The sequence below is a fragment of the Sinocyclocheilus grahami genome, unplaced genomic scaffold (genome assembly GCF_001515645.1).
Source record: "Sinocyclocheilus grahami isolate Dianchi unplaced genomic scaffold, SAMN03320097.WGS_v1.1 scaffold64.1, whole genome shotgun sequence".
In the NCBI taxonomy this organism is placed as follows: domain Eukaryota; kingdom Metazoa; phylum Chordata; class Actinopteri; order Cypriniformes; family Cyprinidae; genus Sinocyclocheilus; species Sinocyclocheilus grahami.
The window spans coordinates 1148956-1168107 of record NW_015505243.1 but is presented as its reverse complement, the minus strand read 5'-3'; the positions used below and the strand labels follow the sequence as shown (position 1 = coordinate 1168107).

At 36.4% G+C, this 19152-nt stretch overlaps 3 protein-coding genes across 4 annotated transcripts in view; 1 reads left to right on the top strand and 2 right to left on the bottom strand.

Moving 5' to 3' along the window:
• Positions 1 to 930: 930 nt before the first annotated feature.
• Positions 931 to 5853, bottom strand: LOC107584886 (protein UXT-like). The gene is made up of 6 exons (XM_016271655.1): positions 5530 to 5853; positions 1986 to 2067; positions 1722 to 1789; positions 1527 to 1634; positions 1370 to 1433; positions 931 to 1279 (listed from the first exon to the last, which is right to left on the bottom strand). Exons 1-6 carry the CDS (start codon positions 5610 to 5612, stop codon positions 1217 to 1219), a joined length of 468 nt encoding a protein of 155 aa, XP_016127141.1. The 5' UTR covers positions 5613 to 5853; the 3' UTR covers positions 931 to 1216.
• Positions 5854 to 9719: 3866 nt separating this feature from the next.
• On the top strand, positions 9720 to 11185 carry LOC107584920 (ER membrane protein complex subunit 3-like). The gene is made up of 5 exons (XM_016271689.1): positions 9720 to 9732; positions 9857 to 9938; positions 10021 to 10100; positions 10372 to 10454; positions 11051 to 11185. Exons 1-5 carry the CDS (start codon positions 9720 to 9722, stop codon positions 11153 to 11155), a joined length of 363 nt encoding a protein of 120 aa, XP_016127175.1. The 3' UTR covers positions 11156 to 11185.
• A 2039-nt stretch (positions 11186 to 13224) lies between these two features.
• The window catches only part of usp11 (ubiquitin specific peptidase 11), a 19301-nt gene continuing 13373 nt past the window's right edge, over positions 13225 to 19152 (bottom strand). The window contains exons 20-22 of one of the 2 annotated variants that reach the window (XM_016271653.1): positions 16356 to 16471; positions 16149 to 16237; positions 13225 to 14862 (exon numbers count right to left, since the gene is read on the bottom strand). In XM_016271653.1, coding sequence (XP_016127139.1) covers positions 14698 to 14862; positions 16149 to 16237; positions 16356 to 16471 — 370 coding nt within the window. In that variant the 3' untranslated portion in view covers positions 13225 to 14697. Of the gene's footprint in view, positions 14863 to 16148; positions 16238 to 16355; positions 16472 to 16505; positions 17068 to 18353; positions 18443 to 18560; positions 18677 to 19152 lie in introns of those variants that run through there. The other variant, XM_016271652.1, reaches the window with a different exon arrangement.

The following is a 19152-nucleotide window of genomic DNA, read 5'->3' as shown; positions in this document are numbered from 1 at the left end:
GCTGCATTTCAACTTTAGAATTGGGGTCCCTCGCACGAAGATGATCATATTTGGGGGTCTGTGGCATCTAAAAGATTGAAAACCCCTGGCATGGTGTATAATCAAAATAATGTCAAGCATGCATAGTGCATATGTAATAGAATAATACAGGAAGCATAACCGATCCTTTATTTGATGCATTGGAAAGTCGAAATCCTGAATTATATATATCATTTTAAAATGTAAAATCTGTAATTCCATAGCCAGTGCTGACAATGTCACATTATAATGATTGTATAGTGTGTCATTGTGCCCAAATGCGGCAGTGAGTCAAAGAAAAATAATCTATTTCAGGAACCAAGTCTTACAGTGCTGCCACAATTCAACATCCAGTTTCCATGGCAACCGTTACTAGTGTGACAGAGTAGCCATCACACGGATGCTGCAGAAACTTAAAATTAACCACTGTCTTCATCAATCAGAACTAGAAGCACCATTAATGAGCGATTAATTGCCACGTAATTCATTGAAGGAGCAATCTCGAATCCCAAAGGAAGCACACATACAGTTTGAAAGCATTTTATCGAACGCCATACTCGTAGAAAGGATGAAGAACTGATTATGTGAACAGGGTAATCTATACATAGTTTGTGTTCTTAGTTGTAGATTCTTTTCAATTACAGTAGATTGATTCTGAGCTAAAGTTTTTATTCCAGAATCAATCTGTACTCGCATTTTAATTTGTTCAACAGATTTATATTTTCATTTTAGAAAGATTGGCTTCATAGTGTAATTTTGTGGTTTGCTGAAATCAATGGTAGAATTCTTATTTCTGTAAGAAGTGTTGTTTTATGAAAATAAAAATGTATGAGCCAGTTAAAAATCACACAACTTTATTTACAATGATACAATCTCAGTAATCATTTGCTTGACGTGTCTAATCAAGAGAAGCCTCTTACATATTCATATAGACTGTCTAATGTTATATGAAGGTTTAAAAAGGCGATGTGTAAACGTATTGTGTGTACAGTGATAGTTATTTAAAATGATCACAATGCCATTGATGGTTGGTACTGAAAATGTTACAATTTATTCAGCAAACTTTTCAAAACAACAGTATAACCTGTTAAAAGGCAATGTTCCTCTAAAATGGATTGCCATAAAATTGACATTGTTTGAAACAAACATTAGTCATATGTGCAAATTAAATACACTGTGCTGTGATTGGTGTACTGTACTAAAACACCTCTCTCCTTCTGGCCTCTGGAAGATCTTTCAGACCTTGTAATTCCCTCAATCCCTATGAAAACAGATTTTTCTTAAGCATCACAATATATTGTTAATTTAAAAAAAAATAAACGACAAGCAAGTAAACCGTAATGATTTGTACCTCCAGAGCCATGCGGATGTTGGACTTTATCTTTGCTGCATCTTTGGTAAGGACCTCAGTACACCTGAAATGTTCAAATAATGATGAACATCTCAAGGTAACAAAAAACGGCAAACATGCACATTTCAAAACAATCAAAAACCAAATGATCTCTTACTCCGTTAGCTGATTCGTCTTCTTTTCTAAGAAATTCAATGCCTCTGCATGTGTGAATTCGACAAAGAATCCAAATCCAACGGTCACATATATTTTTGATGCATCAGGTCTAAAAAAAAAAGGAACGAATCCTTCACGAGTTTGACTTTTAATGTTAGAGGCATTGATGCGCAGTACACAGACTTGCAATACTTACACGTGAGCCTGCACATAGAAATTGCAGCCAAGGTCAACATCTGTTTTGAGTTCCTTGCTGTCAGTTTCCTAAAGATGAATAAAATATAGCAAAAGCAACGTATTATACACATCACTCGATACAGAATGAGAGCAAGAAAATGACAGAGACAGGGAGTAACAAATGAAAATGGAGACAGGCAAGGTTACATAGCAAAGAAAAAAAAACCTTGGAAACATAAAGACATTGGAAAAAGCACAAAATATGGTTTAGTAGATAAAATACCTGAATGCTTTTAATTGTATTCTTCAGCTGAAGGTATTGTGCTATTTTCTCATGCACAGCATCTCTTTGCTCCAATACTTTCCTGTCAGAGCACAGAGTTAAAATAGTAGCAAATAATTTAATCTATGTTTTAAATATACAGTGCCGTGAAAAGGTTTTTGCCCCCTTCCTGTTTTTATTATTTTTTTGCATATGTCACACTTAAAAGATTCAGATCAAACAAATTTTAATATTACACAAAGATAATGCAAGTAAATACAAAATGCAGTTTTTAAATGATTATTTATTTTATTAAGGGAAAAAAGCTGTCCAAACCTGCCTGGCCCTACGTGAAAAAGTAATTGCCCCTAAATCTAATAACTGGTTGTGCCACGCTTTGCAGCAACAACTGCAATCAAGTGTTTGCGATAACTGGCAATGAGTCTTTCACATCGCTGTGGAGGAATTTTGGCCCACTCTTCTTTGCAGAATTGTTTTAATTCAGTTACATTGGAGGGTTTTCGAGCATGAATGGACTGTTTAAGCATCTCAATCGGATTTAAGTCCGGACTTTGATTTGGCCACTCCAAAACCTTAATTTAGTTTTTCTTGAGCCATTCAGAGGTGGACTTGCTGGTGTGTTTGGGATCATTGTCCTGCTACATAACCCAAGTGCGCTTGAGCTTGAGGTCACAAACTGATGGCCGGACATTCTCCTTCAGGATTTTTTGATAGAGTGCAGAATTCATGGTTCCGTCAATTATGGCAAGTTGTCCAGGTCCTGAAGCTGCAAAGCAGCCCCAGATCATCACACTACCACCACCATGTTTGACTGTTGGTATGATGTTCTTTTTATGAAATGCTGTGTTGGTTTTACACCAGATGTAACGGGACACACACCTTCCAAAAAGTTAAACTTTTGTCTCATCAGTCCACAGAATATTTGCCCAAAAGTCTTGGGGATCATCAAGATATTTTTTGGCAAATGAGAGACGAGTCTTTGTGTTGTTTTTGGTCAGCAGTGGCTTTTTCCTTGGAACTCTCCCATGGATGCCGTTTTTGCCCAGTCTCTTTCTTATTGTTGAATCATGAACACTGACCTTAATTGAGGAAAGTGAGGCCTGCAGTTCTTTAGATGTTGTTCTGGGTTCTTTTATGACCTCTTGGATGAGTCGTCGTTGTGCTCTTGGAGTAATTTTGGTTGGCCGGCAACTCCTGGGAAGGTTCACCATTGTTCCAAGTTTTCTCAATTTGTGGATAATGGCTCTGACCATGGTTCGCTGGAGTCCCAAAGCCTTAGAAATGGCTTTATAATCCTTTCCAGACTGATACATGTCAACTGTTTTGATTCTCATCTGTTCTTGAATTTCTTTAGATCGTGTCATGATGTGTCATGATGTCTTTAAGCATGCTTCACTTTATCAGACAGCTTCTATTTAAGTGATTTCTTGATTCAACAGGTCTGGCAGTAATCAGGCCTGGGTGTGGCTAGTGAAATTTAACTCAGCTTTCTAAAATAATGTGGTTAATTGCAGTTCTTTCATGATTTAACAGGCCACGTAGGTTTGGACAGCTTTTTTCCCTTAATAAATGAAATCATCATTTAAAAACTGCATTTTGTATTTACTTGCATTATCTTTGTGTAATATAAAATTAGTTTGACGATCTGAATCTTTTAAGTGTGACATATGCAAAAAATTTAAAAAACAGGAAGGGGCAAAAACCTTTTCACACCACTGTATATACACACACACATACAGTGGGGAAAATTTGTTTGCCCACTTACAAAAACATTTTTAAAAAGCATTTTTCTGTCATTTTTATGGTAGATTTATTTTAACAGACAGAATATCAAAAATTCCAGAAAAAAAACATTATATAAAGGTTAGAAATCGATTTGCATTTCAGTGAGTGAAATAAGTATTTGATCCCCAAGCAAAACATGACTTAGTACTTGGTGCAGAAACCCTTGTTGGCAAGCACAGAGGTAAGATGTTTTTTTTGTAGTTGGTCACAAGGTTGGCACACATCTCAGGAGGGATTTTGATCCACTCTTCTTTACAGATTCTCTCTAAATCCTTAAGGTTTCTTGGCTATTGTTTGGCAACTCGAAGTTTCAGCTCCCTCCACAGATTTTCTATAGGATTGAGGATTGGAGACTGGCTAGGCCACTCCATGACCTTAATGTGCTTTTTCTTGAGCCACTCCTCTGTTGCCTTGGCAGTATGTTTTGGCTCATTGTAATCCTTGAAGACTTATCCTTGACCCATCTTCAGTGTTCTGGCTGAGGGAAGGAGGTTCTCGTCCAGGATTTTACAGTACATGGCCCCGTCCATTTGCCCCTCAATGTGGTAAAGTCGTCCTGTACCTATAGCAGAAAAACAGCCCCAAAGCATGTTTCCACCTCTGTGCTTGACTGTAGGGATGGTGTTCTTGGGGTCATAGTCAGCATTTCTCTCCCTCCAAACACGGCGAGTCGAGTTAATGCCAAAGAGCTCAATTTTGGTCTCATCTGACCCCAGCTCTTTCTCCCAAGCCTTCTCTGAATCATTTACATGTTCTTTGGCAAACTTTAAACGGGCCTGTTCATGTGCCTTCTTGAGCAGGGGGACCTTGCAGGCACTGCAGGATTTCAGTCCAGTGCGGCGTAGTGTGTTACCAGTGTTTTGCTTGGTTACTGTGGTCCCAACTGCCTTAAGATCATTTACAAGCTCCTCCCGTGTAGTTCGGGGCTGATCCCTCACCTTTCTCATGATCATTACCCCATGAGGCGAGATCTTGCACAGAGCTCCAGACCGAGGCCGATTGATGGTTGTTTTGTATTTCTTCCATTTCCGAATAATCGCACTGACAGTTGTCTCCTTCTCACCAAGCTTCTTGCTGATGGTATTGTAGCCCACTCAAGCCTTGTGCAATCTACAATCTTGTCTCTGACATCGTTTGGCAGCTCTTTGGTCTTGCCCATGGTGGTGGGAGAGGTTGGAATGGAAGATACAGATTGTGTGGACATGTGTCTTTTATTCACCTAACGAGCTGACATTAGGAGTAACTTCTTTAAGTGGCAGGACTAATCTGTGTTTCACATGGGCACATAACCAGTCTGTGTGAGCCGGAATTCTTGCTGGTTGGTAGGGGATCAAATACTTATTTCACTCACTGAAATGCAAATCAATCTGTAACCTTACCATAATGTGTTTTTTCTGTATTTTTTGGTTGGTATTCTGTCTCTATCCATTAAAATAAACCTACCATAAAAATTACAGACGCTTCAATTTCTTTGTAAGTGGGCAAACTTACAAAATCAGCAGGGGATCAAATAAATATTTTCCCCACTGTATATATACATACATATATATATATATACACAGAGAGAGAGAGATTAACATATACATATACGTTATCATGTAAAATGGGCATTTATGTGGAACTCAATGGTACTTCAAATAATACCATGGTATTACGATAGTACATATTTAAAGAAATCACGGGATTACCATGGTACAAACATGTAGCATTGCTATTGCAGCTGTTCCACCAAAGCTAAAAATCAAGCGATGATACTTACTGTAAGTCTCGTTTCAATACTTCATTGATAAATGTCTCATACTGCAAGACTTTTTCATTAATAACGGGCGCCCCAGGAGTCATGATATGAAAAAAGATGGTTGCAGAACGACTATAATACAGCGATATTTATTTTAATAGTAGTCAATGTTTGTAATATTAACATGCATCAGAGATCGACAGCCCCTTCGCTGGGCTGGTGCAGCGGTAAAACGCTTGCAGCTTACAACGAATTTGTTTTAATACAAAAAATGCTCGACTGTGTGAAGCTAAACCTTCCTTCAGCCTGTCACGTGGTCTCTTGTTTACAAGATACACACGGAAACGTCTTCGAAACCGGAAATGGCGTTAGCTACTTTTTCTTTCTTTAAATAAAAAAAATATATATATATATATATATATATTTCATATATTAGCCATACTTTTACCTATCGGTTAGTGATAGAAAATAAGCACATAATAAAACATAAGTGAATATGTAAATATGTCATAGTTCAAAGTAGTGATGGGACACGCGACTCATTTCTGCGAATCGGTTCTTTGAAACAGTTCATCTGTTTTTATACAGTCTATGGTCTTTTTTTTACGTTATGACTTGATCCCTGACATCTTCGAACGGTATATTACAAGTTTGAAACGTTTGACTAAAGGTATTATGCACACATTACTCACTATTATTTAAACTATCTATATTTCGTGTATATGTGTTATCAAAACTGTCACGTTCAAAAGAGACTCGGTTCAATGATGACTCTTTTTTTATTGAACTTTCAAAATTACAGAATTCAACAGCTCAGGTTCTTGACATATTTCTCACATTTACACATTGTGTAAGTATAATCTGAAACAATTGAAATAAAATAGAAAATATAAGTTAAAAGAGAAAAAAAAATAAAAAAAATGAATGGGCATCACAAACATGTTAAATTCAGCAGAGGCCTTTCTTTTGGGCTTTTCGATTTTTTAAATTTTTTTTAAATTTATTTGACAAATTCTAAATAAACTTTAAAGGCTGTTTGAAAATGAGCAAAATTGAGTTTTTAGTTACTCCATTTAGTTTGATGAATATAAAATTTCCCTAATAACAAAAGCAAATCAATAATACATATTTTTCCTTTCATTTGAGTGGCGCACAGACTGATTCGGTCCAATTCGTATTTGAATCATTCAGACTGGTTAGTGAATCGGTTTAAAAGATCCGACTCACTTGAACGACTCGTTCACGAATCGGACCTCACTACTAGTGCAAAGGTCAAAAAGCAGCTGCGCATATAGTGCATGTTCAATGTGCCGTTACTGTAGTATAAAAGTGCAGCAGTTTTACCATACTTTGACTTTTCACTTTGTCGTAATTTGAGCATTACAATAAACTTGAAAAGTGTCAGTGTTTTGAGTACAGATAGTTGTAAAGGATAGTTTTGGTGAGGGAATGGCAGGCCCAGAGCTGCTGCTGGACTCCAGCATTCGCCTGTGGGTTGTTTTGCCCATAGTCTTCATCACATTCTTCGTCGGAGTTTTGCGGCATTATGTCACTCAGCTGATTCATAACGACAAGAAAGTGGATCTGCAGCAGGTGTCTGACAGGTGAGATGACTAATTCATGCTATCAGACTCACAATAGGTAGAATACTGTAATTCTATTAAAAAAAGATAGCAAAAGATGTATAATGTAAGTAATTAATAATTATAATTAATTAATTCCTATTACTTGTTTCGCTTCTGTTTCCGTTTTTATAACCATTTCTTACTATGTGTCAGTAAGTTGTTGTTTTTTAGCAGTGTTATTTTTTAACACAGTAGTTTGATTTGTATTAGTTATTTATTTAAATTTTAGTTACATTATGTTTGAATTTATGATGTCTGTATAGGTCTTTTATTAAGTTTTAGTTTGATTTAAAGGGGTCATATGATGCGATTTCAAGTTTTCCTTTCTCTTTGGAGTGTTACAAGCTGATTGTGCATAGATAAGATCCCTGAAGTTGCAAAGACTAAAGTCTCAAAACCAAAGAGATATTCTTTATTAAAGTTAAGACTCTGCCACGCCCCCCTAAAACGGCTCGTTCTAACACGCCCCCACATATCTACCTCACTATGTGGAAATATTTGCATAATGCAGCCCAAATGTGCACGCAAAGAAAGAAGGCATGGTTTCAGTAACCGCAGTTAGTGTTGAAGCAGCCATGTCAGGGAGACGCTGTGTGTTTCTAGGCGAAAGCAAAAGCACTTTATTTGGCCTTCCAGAAGTAGATGCATTTAGGAATCTTTAAGATGACTTACAACAGAACAGCAATGCATTTTATGGACGACCGTTTCGTGAACCTAGGAGAGGAGGTCATTCTGACTTTGCTATGACAATCTGGCGCTTCTGAATCAGCTACTGTTTTGTTATTAGTTTAAGTATTTGCTATTGACTGTTCAAATGTGGAGTATTGCGCATCGTGTGTGTGTGTGTGAGTGCGAGCGAGCAAGCCAGAGAGAGAGAGAGTGAGAGCGAGAGAGAGAAAGAGAGAGAGAGAGCGAGAGAGCGAGAGATTGTGTGTATGTGTGTGTGTGGTTGTACATACACATACATATATATGTAGTTATTTTTTGGTGTTTGGCTTAGTGTTGTGTTAGAATCATTATTATACTCTTATACCTTTTGTTCTTTAATATTTTGAATTGTTTTTAGCTTTATTTTTTGCTTTTCATTTAAATATTAAGTTTTGAAATTTTGTTGTATGCATTTGTCATTTTTATTTAATCTCTTTATTTTTTAAAATGTGTATAAGTAGTATTTATAAAGTTTTAGCTTTTAGTTTTGGATCTGTTTTTAGTTGTTTTAATACTACAATCGATTGCTTCGGTTGTCCTTACTTGGAGGTCGCTTTGGATAAAAGCGTCTGATAAATGACTAAATAAATAAAATAATGTTAAAAAACATTAATAAAATAACATTATATTCAATACTTCATTTTAATAAAAATAATAATTAACTTCAAAAATATATATCAGTATTTATCTGTACACAGTTTGTCTTGGCAGAATATTGATGAATTAAATTCCATCTATTAAATTGTTTAATTATATTCAACACACAAAAATTTACTAAAAATGTATAATTGATTTGAATTTTTTTTTTTAAAGTTGTCAGTATTTATCTTTATAAAGTTGTCTTGGCAAAATTAAAATAAGTTTTGATTGCTGAGTGAATTATATTGGCAGTATTGAACATTATTGTTTACAAATACTGTATGCAAATATGTATTCTGCATATCAGGGAGTCAACGTATAATTAATAATGCAAAATCCTCTGAATTGAAAAGGAGACATTTTCAAAATTTTGCCCAAACCTGATCATCAGATCTTTTAAATTTGTCCCAATTACAATATATGGAAATCTGTATCTGTAATTATTTCCTGAAAAGTATTAAATTCTAGGCAAGGTCTTCTTAAGAGTTTAATTACTTGGAACTTAAGGAAATGATATTATGGATAGAGGACATGCATTTTAGCCGGAAGCAACAGTTTAAAGTTAAAAACGTCTTAATAATGAATTTGTTTCTTATAAACACGCAGCTTTTTGCTTCACAAGACATTAATCGATGGACTGGAGTGGTGTGGATTATTGTGATGTTTTTATCAGCTGTTTGCACTCTCATTCTGACGGCACCCATTCACTGCAGAGCTAAGCAAGTGATGCAATGCTAAATTTCTCCAAATCTGTTCTGATGAAGAAACAAACCCATCTACATCTTTTTTGGACTGAGGGTGAGTAAATATTAAGCAAATTTCCATTTTTTGATGGTGAGCACCTCCCTTAAAACGATAAAAAGGATCTAGTGAGCATGTGTGAATGTAGTCTTATTCCTAAAACAATCATTTGTAAGTGCGATTGAATTCAGGGATGTAGGAAGCATCTGAAATGTGTAGGGAGACATTCTAAACCTTAACAGCCGGCTCATGAATTTTAATTGGGTGATGTAACGTTTGGCCAGTGCATTCATAACTAATTTTCTGAAATGCAGACGTTGGTAGGTGGGCTCTAACCATAGTAGGATTACCGCAAATGCGTTTGTTCAGTCCACTGCTGATGGAAGTGGTTGGCGGAAGCTTCTGTTCTCTCTTAATGCAGCTACAGTTTGCGTTTTCTCAACGTTACCAAACAAAAATATAATGATTTCCCTAAAAGCAGACGAGGATGACTAGAAAATGTCTAAAAGCTGTAATGGCTGCTATTTATCTGATTAAATCTCAAGTGAATGTTATTTGAAAAAAGTAAGCTTGCAAGAGTTTAATTGAATTGTTATAAAAGTCTTTTTTTTTTGTGCTGCTTGTTTCCCGTTCAGCTAAAGTTCCGTTTCCTCTGACTCTGAGATTCAAGCCCATGTTACAGAGAGGAATTGAGCTGATCTCTCTGGACGCTTCCTGGTACAGTATTGACATTGATGTTTTTTATTTATTACCAGAAGCTGAAAACTGTGAATAAAATCTGAATTTGTTGCTCTTATAGGGTCAGTTCAGCGTCATGGTATTTTCTTAATGTGTTTGGGCTCAGAAGCATGTACACACTCATCCTCGGACAAGACAATGGTTGGTTGGTTGTTTTTGTTTCTGATATTTAGACCGTTTTATGACCTCAACCTTAATGTGTTATATTAAATTATGAATTATTATATTACAATAAAGTATATTATTTTAATATAACACAATATCTAATATCATACAGTGAATATATATATATATATATATAATGTGTAATTACCTTATGTGTTGTATTAAACATTATATTAAAATATTGTATTTTTTTCTGTGAAATTGAGATGACTTGCTCAGCTATTTAAACTAAGGTGTTTATTTTCAGCTGCGGATCAGTCGAGAATTATGCAGGATCAAATGACAGGGGCGGCGATGGCGATGCCCCCTGATCCTAATAAAGCATTTAAGGCAAGTAGAACATAATTTGCACAAATTAAACAGTTTATATGTGATTATCGTTCTCTTTATGTGGTTTCTTTCTTAGCAATATGAAATTATTCTGGGACAAACATGCACGCAACGTCCGTAAAAAAAAAACATGCCAGCAGTTATTTGTGTTTAACACAAATTTAAAGTTAATATTTCTTGGGAGTACAGCGCCTACAGCCCCAGTGGACGGACTGATGCATGCAACAGCAGCCCCGATGTGGAAACGTGGTTGCTTTCATTTCATAACCTCATCATCTTAGGATAATTGCGAAACCTTAAACTTTGCCGTTTTGAATCTCGCATAATTGCAGAACTATTGAAACATTATATTTCTTGGGGAATGCAGATTGTGTCGGGTGCAATGAGTCGATTCGATCCTCGTACACAAATAATTATATGCTTCAAGAGAGAGAGATAATGTGCTCATCATTTACTCACCCTCATGCTGTTGTAAACACGTATGCCATTCGTTCTGCTGTGGAACACAAAAGGAGACGTTTAGCAGAATGTTCACACTCTTCTCAGATGTATAAAGCTCTTCAATGCTCTAAATGTATTCATTACCATTGTTTCAGAGCGAGTGGGAAGCCTTGGAGATTGTGGAGCACAAATGGGCCCTGGAGAACGTAGAGGAGGAACTCGTGCGTCAGGATCTGAACTTCAGAGGACTCTTTAGCTAAGAACTACAGTACAAAACAACCCTGTTCTGACGTCTGTCTGATTGCAAATCACTTTTTGATAAGAACCAGTGCTGTTAAGATGGTTCAATTCATAAGCAGATGTGATTTCTTTACAATGTTGATACTCGTTGACTGCAGTGATCTTGATGGTTAGTTTGTTCTGAATTAATGTGAATGTCCTGCAAAGCATCTATGTCTGACATGTTTTTGTGAACCGTGAGTGTTGCACATGAACTTTTAATTTGTTGTAAGCATAGATCTAAATTATATTCATTTATTTTTTGATTAACCTGTCTATATCCGGCAGTTTTTCTCTATTGTGGTTTGTAATTATAACACACAGTTCTTTATTGACAAGCCATTATTTCAGTCAGAGAGATAGTATAACAGCAAACAGCAAATGTAACTGTGCAAGAGATAATTGTTTAATAAACATTATATGGAACCCTAAGGTGAGGAGGAAATCAGTTTGTGCTTCAGATGAGAGGAATTATGAATCAGACGAGAGGAAATGAGCTAGAAGCTAAAAGGTGGTTTGTCTAATGTTTGTGAATCACACAGAGGTAACTCAAATGTTTAACACTTACACGACTCCACGTTTCAGACTGAAAATACTACATACTCAATATCCAAAACTCATAAAGCTTTTATTTGATAACTTATTTATAATATTTCATTTCTGTACAAAAAATGCCCCCACAATGCAAAGGCACAAATATGAAAATTGGTGTTTTATACTGTGAAATGGGCTTTCGAATATTGCAAAAAAAATTGTGTAGCATTGACAGAAATAAGCTCAAACATATTGAATTGCTTTAACATTTCAAATATTCACAGCTGACCATCTGATGGATTTCACTGAAATAATATAATCATGATAGCAGGTCGCACGGTAGCTCTAATAAATATCTGAATTTAATATTAGAAACATGCTGCATTAAAGAAATTATGCTGTATGTGGCTTTCTGAAGCTGTTGATTCCAGCACTAGTGAATCATTTTAGAAATAAATGGTAGAATGAAGCCATTAATTACGGTAAATATAGTAAAAACAAACAAAAAAAACTTTTTAAATGGATCATTGCATTCATTAAACCTTGTACAAAGTGGAAGGCTGCAGATGAGAAATGAGCTAAATCATTTAAAGGGGTCATAGGATGCCCATTTTCCACAAGTTGATATGATTCTTTAGGGTCTTAATGAAAAGTCTGTAACATAGTTTGGTTAAAATTTCTCAATGGTAGTGTAAAAACACCTTTTTTTACCCTGTCAAAAACAGCTCTTTTCAGATCAAGCCGTTTTTGTACCATTTCCTTTTAAATGTTAATGAGCTCTGCTGACCCCGCCCCTCTCTTCCGAGGGGATTTGCAAAGATTCATTTAAAAAACCTTACACTCACTTCTTCTGTAGATGAAGCTGGATCAGGAATGATTCGCGCGAACATAGACGCATTTATGTAGATCGGGGGCGCATTCTCTTCAGAAACAAACGTAATCTACTGCGAGTTCAGCGGCTCAGATGTCGGGAGTAAATGATGACTGCTATGTTCATTATTACAGCCAACAACAAAACACCTCAATTGCTTGTTAGGAGTCATTCTTGTCTACATCTGCTCCGGCGGTGAAACAATGGCGGACTGATGACAGCTCACTCAGGGCGGAGCTAAGGTAAGACACCAGTCCAGTCTGTGATGAAACGCTACTGTCAATCAAACTATCGTGGGAGGGGCCTGTTTTTGTGATGTCACACAGACAGGCATCTGAGATCGGCTCGATTTGAGAAAGATTTGAGCAGATAAAAAAAAAACCACTGGGTGGATTTTGATCATTTTAACACACCGCCAACACACATTTCAGTTCAAACTACTTGTAAAAGTGCATGTAGCATCATATGACCCCTTTAAGGGACTATTAAAAAAAAGTTTGTAAATCTCACAAATCCAGTCAAGAACATATTGGGCCATTTACAATTTACTGTAATAATACATTTTACTTTTAATTTAATCTGCATAAATTAAGTAAACAAATACTATCATTATGTATAGACATTCTCATACAGAATTTTCTGTATGAATATTCACCTGTGTTATTATTATATTAGACATTTGAACATACTGAATGCATTAAGTGCTCCTCCCACATATAGTGATATGTTTATACATCTCTCAAAGAACAGTGCGATAAACTGTATCCATTATCATCTGAGGAACGCAATAAAGCAGTCACTTAATGGGAAGTGCAAATGAAAAAGCATTTTCTATAAGATCTTTACGCAGTAGGCCAAATTAATTACAACACTATGAGCAACTGAGAAATGTTCAAATATGCAATCAGTACGAACCGAGGGAATGCACGTCTACACGTCCTTTTATTCAGAGGTAAAACAATGTAAATGGAAGTCAAATGTGTCCAATCTAACCTTGACTTTATAGTCAGCATTTATTCATATCAAAAGATGTGTATTCAATTATATATTCAATCTATAATTAACAAAATAAAATGAAAGCTCCCCCATCCCCAGCATCTGATCCAAATGATCAAAGATAATACAACATTTATTACAATACAAAAATACTGTACAGAGGTGCCTTAAAATCATCACGTAAAGAGCTCTATCCAGAAAGCACTTTGCTGAAATATTCTCATAGCTCCAAAGAGTTTGTTATAAATTGCACGCAGCTAGTCAAAAAGAATGGAATATTTAAATCTGGGCGTGCATTTCTTTGCAATTAGATAAAAATAAAAAAAAGCTGGAAAACAGGCCTCCGTTTGTGTCCTGCAACAGAGTGGCTTTTCCCAGACCTTACGACAGATGAAAAAACCATCAAAAGAATGAAAATAAAAATGGAAGATCTTCAGAAGCCGCTCTTTACATTTATAATCTCTCACTCCACATTAGCATCTAGCAATTATGAAAATAAATAGTTCACGAGTGAGTGGACAGAAAGCTATTTCTCATTTACCTCCACCTATTTTTCCACCCATCTTTTGCAGCATTTCTGAACATGTCGTCCCTGATACGAGAAACCCCCATCCCAACCATCCCTGCTAATAGCGCCCACGATGAATGTCGCTGCTTGAAACAATGAGATGGAATAAATAGAAGGCCTGATTCATGATGCTAAACAGTGCAGCTGAAGGTTGTACGTTCAGATCAAACATCACCACCGTGGACAGCAGCTGAGCTAGCTCAGAAAAGCAAGCTTAGAAAAAAATAAAGAACACGTCAGTGATGACCAACTGCAGCGCCAACCTCATTCTCTGAATTCCCATCGTCATTGAAGCGACTGAATCCGCCACTACCAGCCTAACCCGTTTCCTTGAGTTCGTCATAAAGAAAAAAACCACATAAATCTGCATTCCCAACCCCATGATGCTCGTGCACCAGCCTGAGAGAGTTGCCCCAGCCTCGCACTTCCTGTCAGAGCAGAGGCGGAGGTTCAAGTTTCTGTTGATTAAGACGATCGACAGTATGCCAGAAAGATGGAAGTGATAAGAGTGAGAAAGAATGAAGTGGAACGTGTAAAAGACAAAAGGACAGAAATCAGTCCGTCTCCATGCTGACACAGGAAGCGGCTCCATCCATGCCATCACAGGTCTGGGATGAGACGTGGTTCTCTGGCTGGGTGGAGGAGGGTATGGGTGGAGGGATGGTGGGATGGCGGATCTTGTCTTGGCGCTGGTAGAACAGGAGGTAGGCGGCACTGGTCTACAAGAATAGAGGGAGAGTGAACGTTTCAGTGACCAGTGACTGTCAAACAGAAAGATGTTTTTGAAAGAAGTCTCTTTTGCTCACCGAGGCTGAATTTAAATGGTCAAAAATACAGTAAAAACTGAAATATTATTACAATTTAAAGTCACTGTTTTCGAAATGTAATTTATTCCTGTGATGCAAAGCTGAATTTTCAGCAATATTACTCCAGTCTTCAGTGTCACATGATCCTTCAGAAATCAGTATAATACGCTGATTTGCTGCTCAAGAAACATTTCGAATGTTGAAAACACTTAATAATTTTATGGACATTTATACACTTTTTAGGATCCTCTGATGTTTAGAAAATTCAAAAGAACCTAGCATTTGTAAAGTATTAAAAAGTCTAAAAAAAAACAAAACAAAAAAAAACATACTGACCCCAAACTTTTGTCATATTGTGCTTATTAAATGGTTTGGTTTGTTTAGATGTAGTTTCGTGAATCACCATTAAGCACTATAAAAGCACTAAATGTGACCCTGGAGCACAAAACCAGTCTTATTAAGTCTCTGGGGTATATTTGTAGCAATAGCCAAAAAAAACATTGTATGGGTCAAAATTATTGATTTTTCTTTTATGCCAAAAATCATTAGGATATTAAGTAAAGATCGTGTTCCATGAAGATATTTTGTAAATTTCCTACTGTAAATATATTAAAACTTCATTTTTGATTAGTAACATGCATTACTAAGAACTTCATTTGGACAACTTTAAAAGCGATTTTCTCAGTATTTTGATTTTTTTGCACCCTCAGATTCCAGATTTTCAAATCATTGTATCTCAACCAAATATTATTATTATGTATAGACCTTAATTTAGAAAAATTTACCCTCATGACTGGTTTTGTGGTCCAGGGTCACAAATAGTAAACTTATTAATTGTATTTTTAATGATATTATTATTAGCCAACTCCCAAATTACACCTGGGTTTGAGATCCAGGCTAATAATTTGGGAGCGGCCACCATGAGTTTATGTAGAATAAAACAACTCCAGTCCACTGATATGACCATTTCTTGTGGACATCATTTTAAACAGATCTGTCTTTTTTGACACGTGTGGCCAAGTCATTTCGGAGGCTGAGAAAGTTATTGTATTTTGAGGAAAAACAAACATTTCATTTTAGAAGAGCGTGCACTGATGAATCATGCACGGCAAGACCAAGGAAATGTAATAAAAAACATAAAGGGTCTATTTTGATTTCATGTTGATAAAGCAAACCACAGAAAGCTGCATTAATCTCACCACTATTTGTTCCTCCCTTGCATAGGTCACCTTGCTGTCGTCAAAGTAATACCACTGACCATTATCCTTGTTCCGGGCATAACTAGTATCTAGAAGGGGACAAAAGAGAAATATTTGTGCAATGTTATTGGCACTAATCAAAATAGCATGCAATTTTTGACATTAGTGCTGTTTAATAAAAGCTAAAAAGACTGATGCATAGCATACAGTGACCGTCTCGGAGTCCGCCGTAGTGGTTCGACACAGCGATCAGGTCATATCTACAGGGAGGTTCAGTACTGTTCACTGTCTTCTTTAGGAGGAAACCTGAGAAGTCTAGATCCCTGCAGTCAGAGAAAGAGAGGGTTGTACGTTCAGATCAAACATCACCACCGTGGACAGCAGCTGAGCTAGCTCAGAAAAGCAAGCTTAGAAAAAAATAAAGAACACGTCAGTGATGACCAACTGCAGCGCCAACCTCATTCTCTGAATTCCCATCGTCATTGAAGCGACTGAATCCGCCACTACCAGCCTAACCCGTTTCCTTGAGTTCGTCATAAAGAAAAAAACCACATAAATCTGCATTCCCAACCCCATGATGCTCGTGCACCAGCCTGAGAGAGGTGCCCCTGCCTCGCACTTCCTGTCGGAGTCAGAGCAGAGGCGGAGGTTCAAGTTTCTGTTGATTAAGACGATCGACAGTATGCCAGAAAGATGGAAGTGATAAGAGTGAGAAAGAATGAAGTGGAACGTGTAAAAGACAAAAGGACAGAAATCAGTCCGTCTCCATGCTGACACAGGAAGCGGCTCCATCCATGCCATCACAGGTCTGGGATGAGACGTGGTTCTCTGGCTGGGTGGAGGAGGGTATGGGTGGAGGGATGGTGGGATGGCGGATCTTGTCTTGGCGCTGGTAGAACAGGAGGTAGGCGGCACTGGTCTACAAGAATAGAGGGAGAGTGAACGTTTCAGTGACCAGTGACTGTCAAACAGAAAGATGTTTTTGAAAGAAGTCTCTTTTGCTCACCGAGGCTGAATTTAAATGGTCAAAAATACAGTAAAAACTGAAATATTATTACAATTTAAAGTCACTGTTTTCGAAATGTAATTTATTCCTGTGATGCAAAGCTGAATTTTCAGCAATATTACTCCAGTCTTCAGTGTCACATGATCCTTCAGAAATCAGTATAATACGCTGATTTGCTGCTCAAGAAACATTTCGAATGTTGAAAACACTTAATAATTTTATGGACATTTATACACTTTTTAGGATCCTCTGATGTTTAGAAAATTCAAAAGAACCTAGCATTTGTAAAGTATTAAAAAGTCTAAAAAAAAACAAAACAAAAAAAAACATACTGACCCCAAACTTTTGTCATATTGTGCTTATTAAATGGTTTGGTTTGTTTAGATGTAGTTTCGTGAATCACCATTAAGCACTATAAAAGCACTAAATGTGACCCTGGAGCACAAAACCAGTCTTATTAAGTCTCTGGGGTATATTTGTAGCAATAGCCAAAAAAAACATTGTATGGGTCAAAATTATTGATTTTTCTTTTATGCCAAAAATCATTAGGATATTAAGTAAAGATCGTGTTCCATGAAGATATTTTGTAAATTTCCTACTGTAAATATATTAAAACTTCATTTTTGATTAGTAACATGCATTACTAAGAACTTCATTTGGACAACTTTAAAAGCGATTTTCTCAGTATTTTGATTTTTTTGCACCCTCAGATTCCAGATTTTCAAATCATTGTATCTCAACCAAATATTATTATTATGTATAGACCTTAATTTAGAAAAATTTACCCTCATGACTGGTTTTGTGGTCCAGGGTCACAAATAGTAAACTTATTAATTGTATTTTTAATGATATTATTATTAGCCAACTCCCAAATTACACCTGGGTTTGAGATCCAGGCTAATAATTTGGGAGCGGCCACCATGAGTTTATGTAGAATAAAACAACTCCAGTCCACTGATATGACCATTTCTTGTGGACATCATTTTAAACAGATCTGTCTTTTTTGACACGTGTGGCCAAGTCATTTCGGAGGCTGAGAAAGTTATTGTATTTTGAGGAAAAACAAACATTTCATTTTAGAAGAGCGTGCACTGATGAATCATGCACGGCAAGACCAAGGAAATGTAATAAAAAACATAAAGGGTCTATTTTGATTTCATGTTGATAAAGCAAACCACAGAAAGCTGCATTAATCTCACCACTATTTGTTCCTCCCTTGCATAGGTCACCTTGCTGTCGTCAAAGTAATACCACTGACCATTATCCTTGTTCCGGGCATAACTAGTATCTAGAAGGGGACAAAAGAGAAATATTTGTGCAATGTTATTGGCACTAATCAAAATAGCATGCAATTTTTGACATTAGTGCTGTTTAATAAAAGCTAAAAAGACTGATGCATAGCATACAGTGACCGTCTCGGAGTCCGCCGTAGTGGTTCGAAACAGCGATCAGGTCATATCTACAGGGAGGTTCAGTACTGTTCACGGTCTTCTTTAGGAGGAAACCTGAGAAGTCCAGATCCCTGCAGTCAGAGAATGAGAGCTGCTTTTCACCAGAGCAATAACAACATATGGAAACAAATGTAATAGTTTGAGAATCAACCACTGAAGATAGTTAGTTTGCTAACTATATAAAGGTTGCTAACTAATTTATAGATTGGGAGGATGTGAAGGAACATTTATGACCCTATTTTTCCACTATAATTATGCAGTTTGTCACCATTACACAAGAATAAATGAATGAATAACATTTACAATTGTACATTACCAATTAATACATTTATACAAAGGAAGCATTACATTGATAAAAAAGTGACAGCAAAAACATCAATAAGGCTACAAAATGTTATATTTCAAATAAATGCTGTTCTTTTAAACCTTTTATTCTTAAAAAAAAAATGAAAATAAGTTTACACAAAAATATTATGCAGCACAACTGTTTTCATAATTGATAATAATAATAAGGGTTTCTTTAGCAGCAAATCAGTATATTAGAATG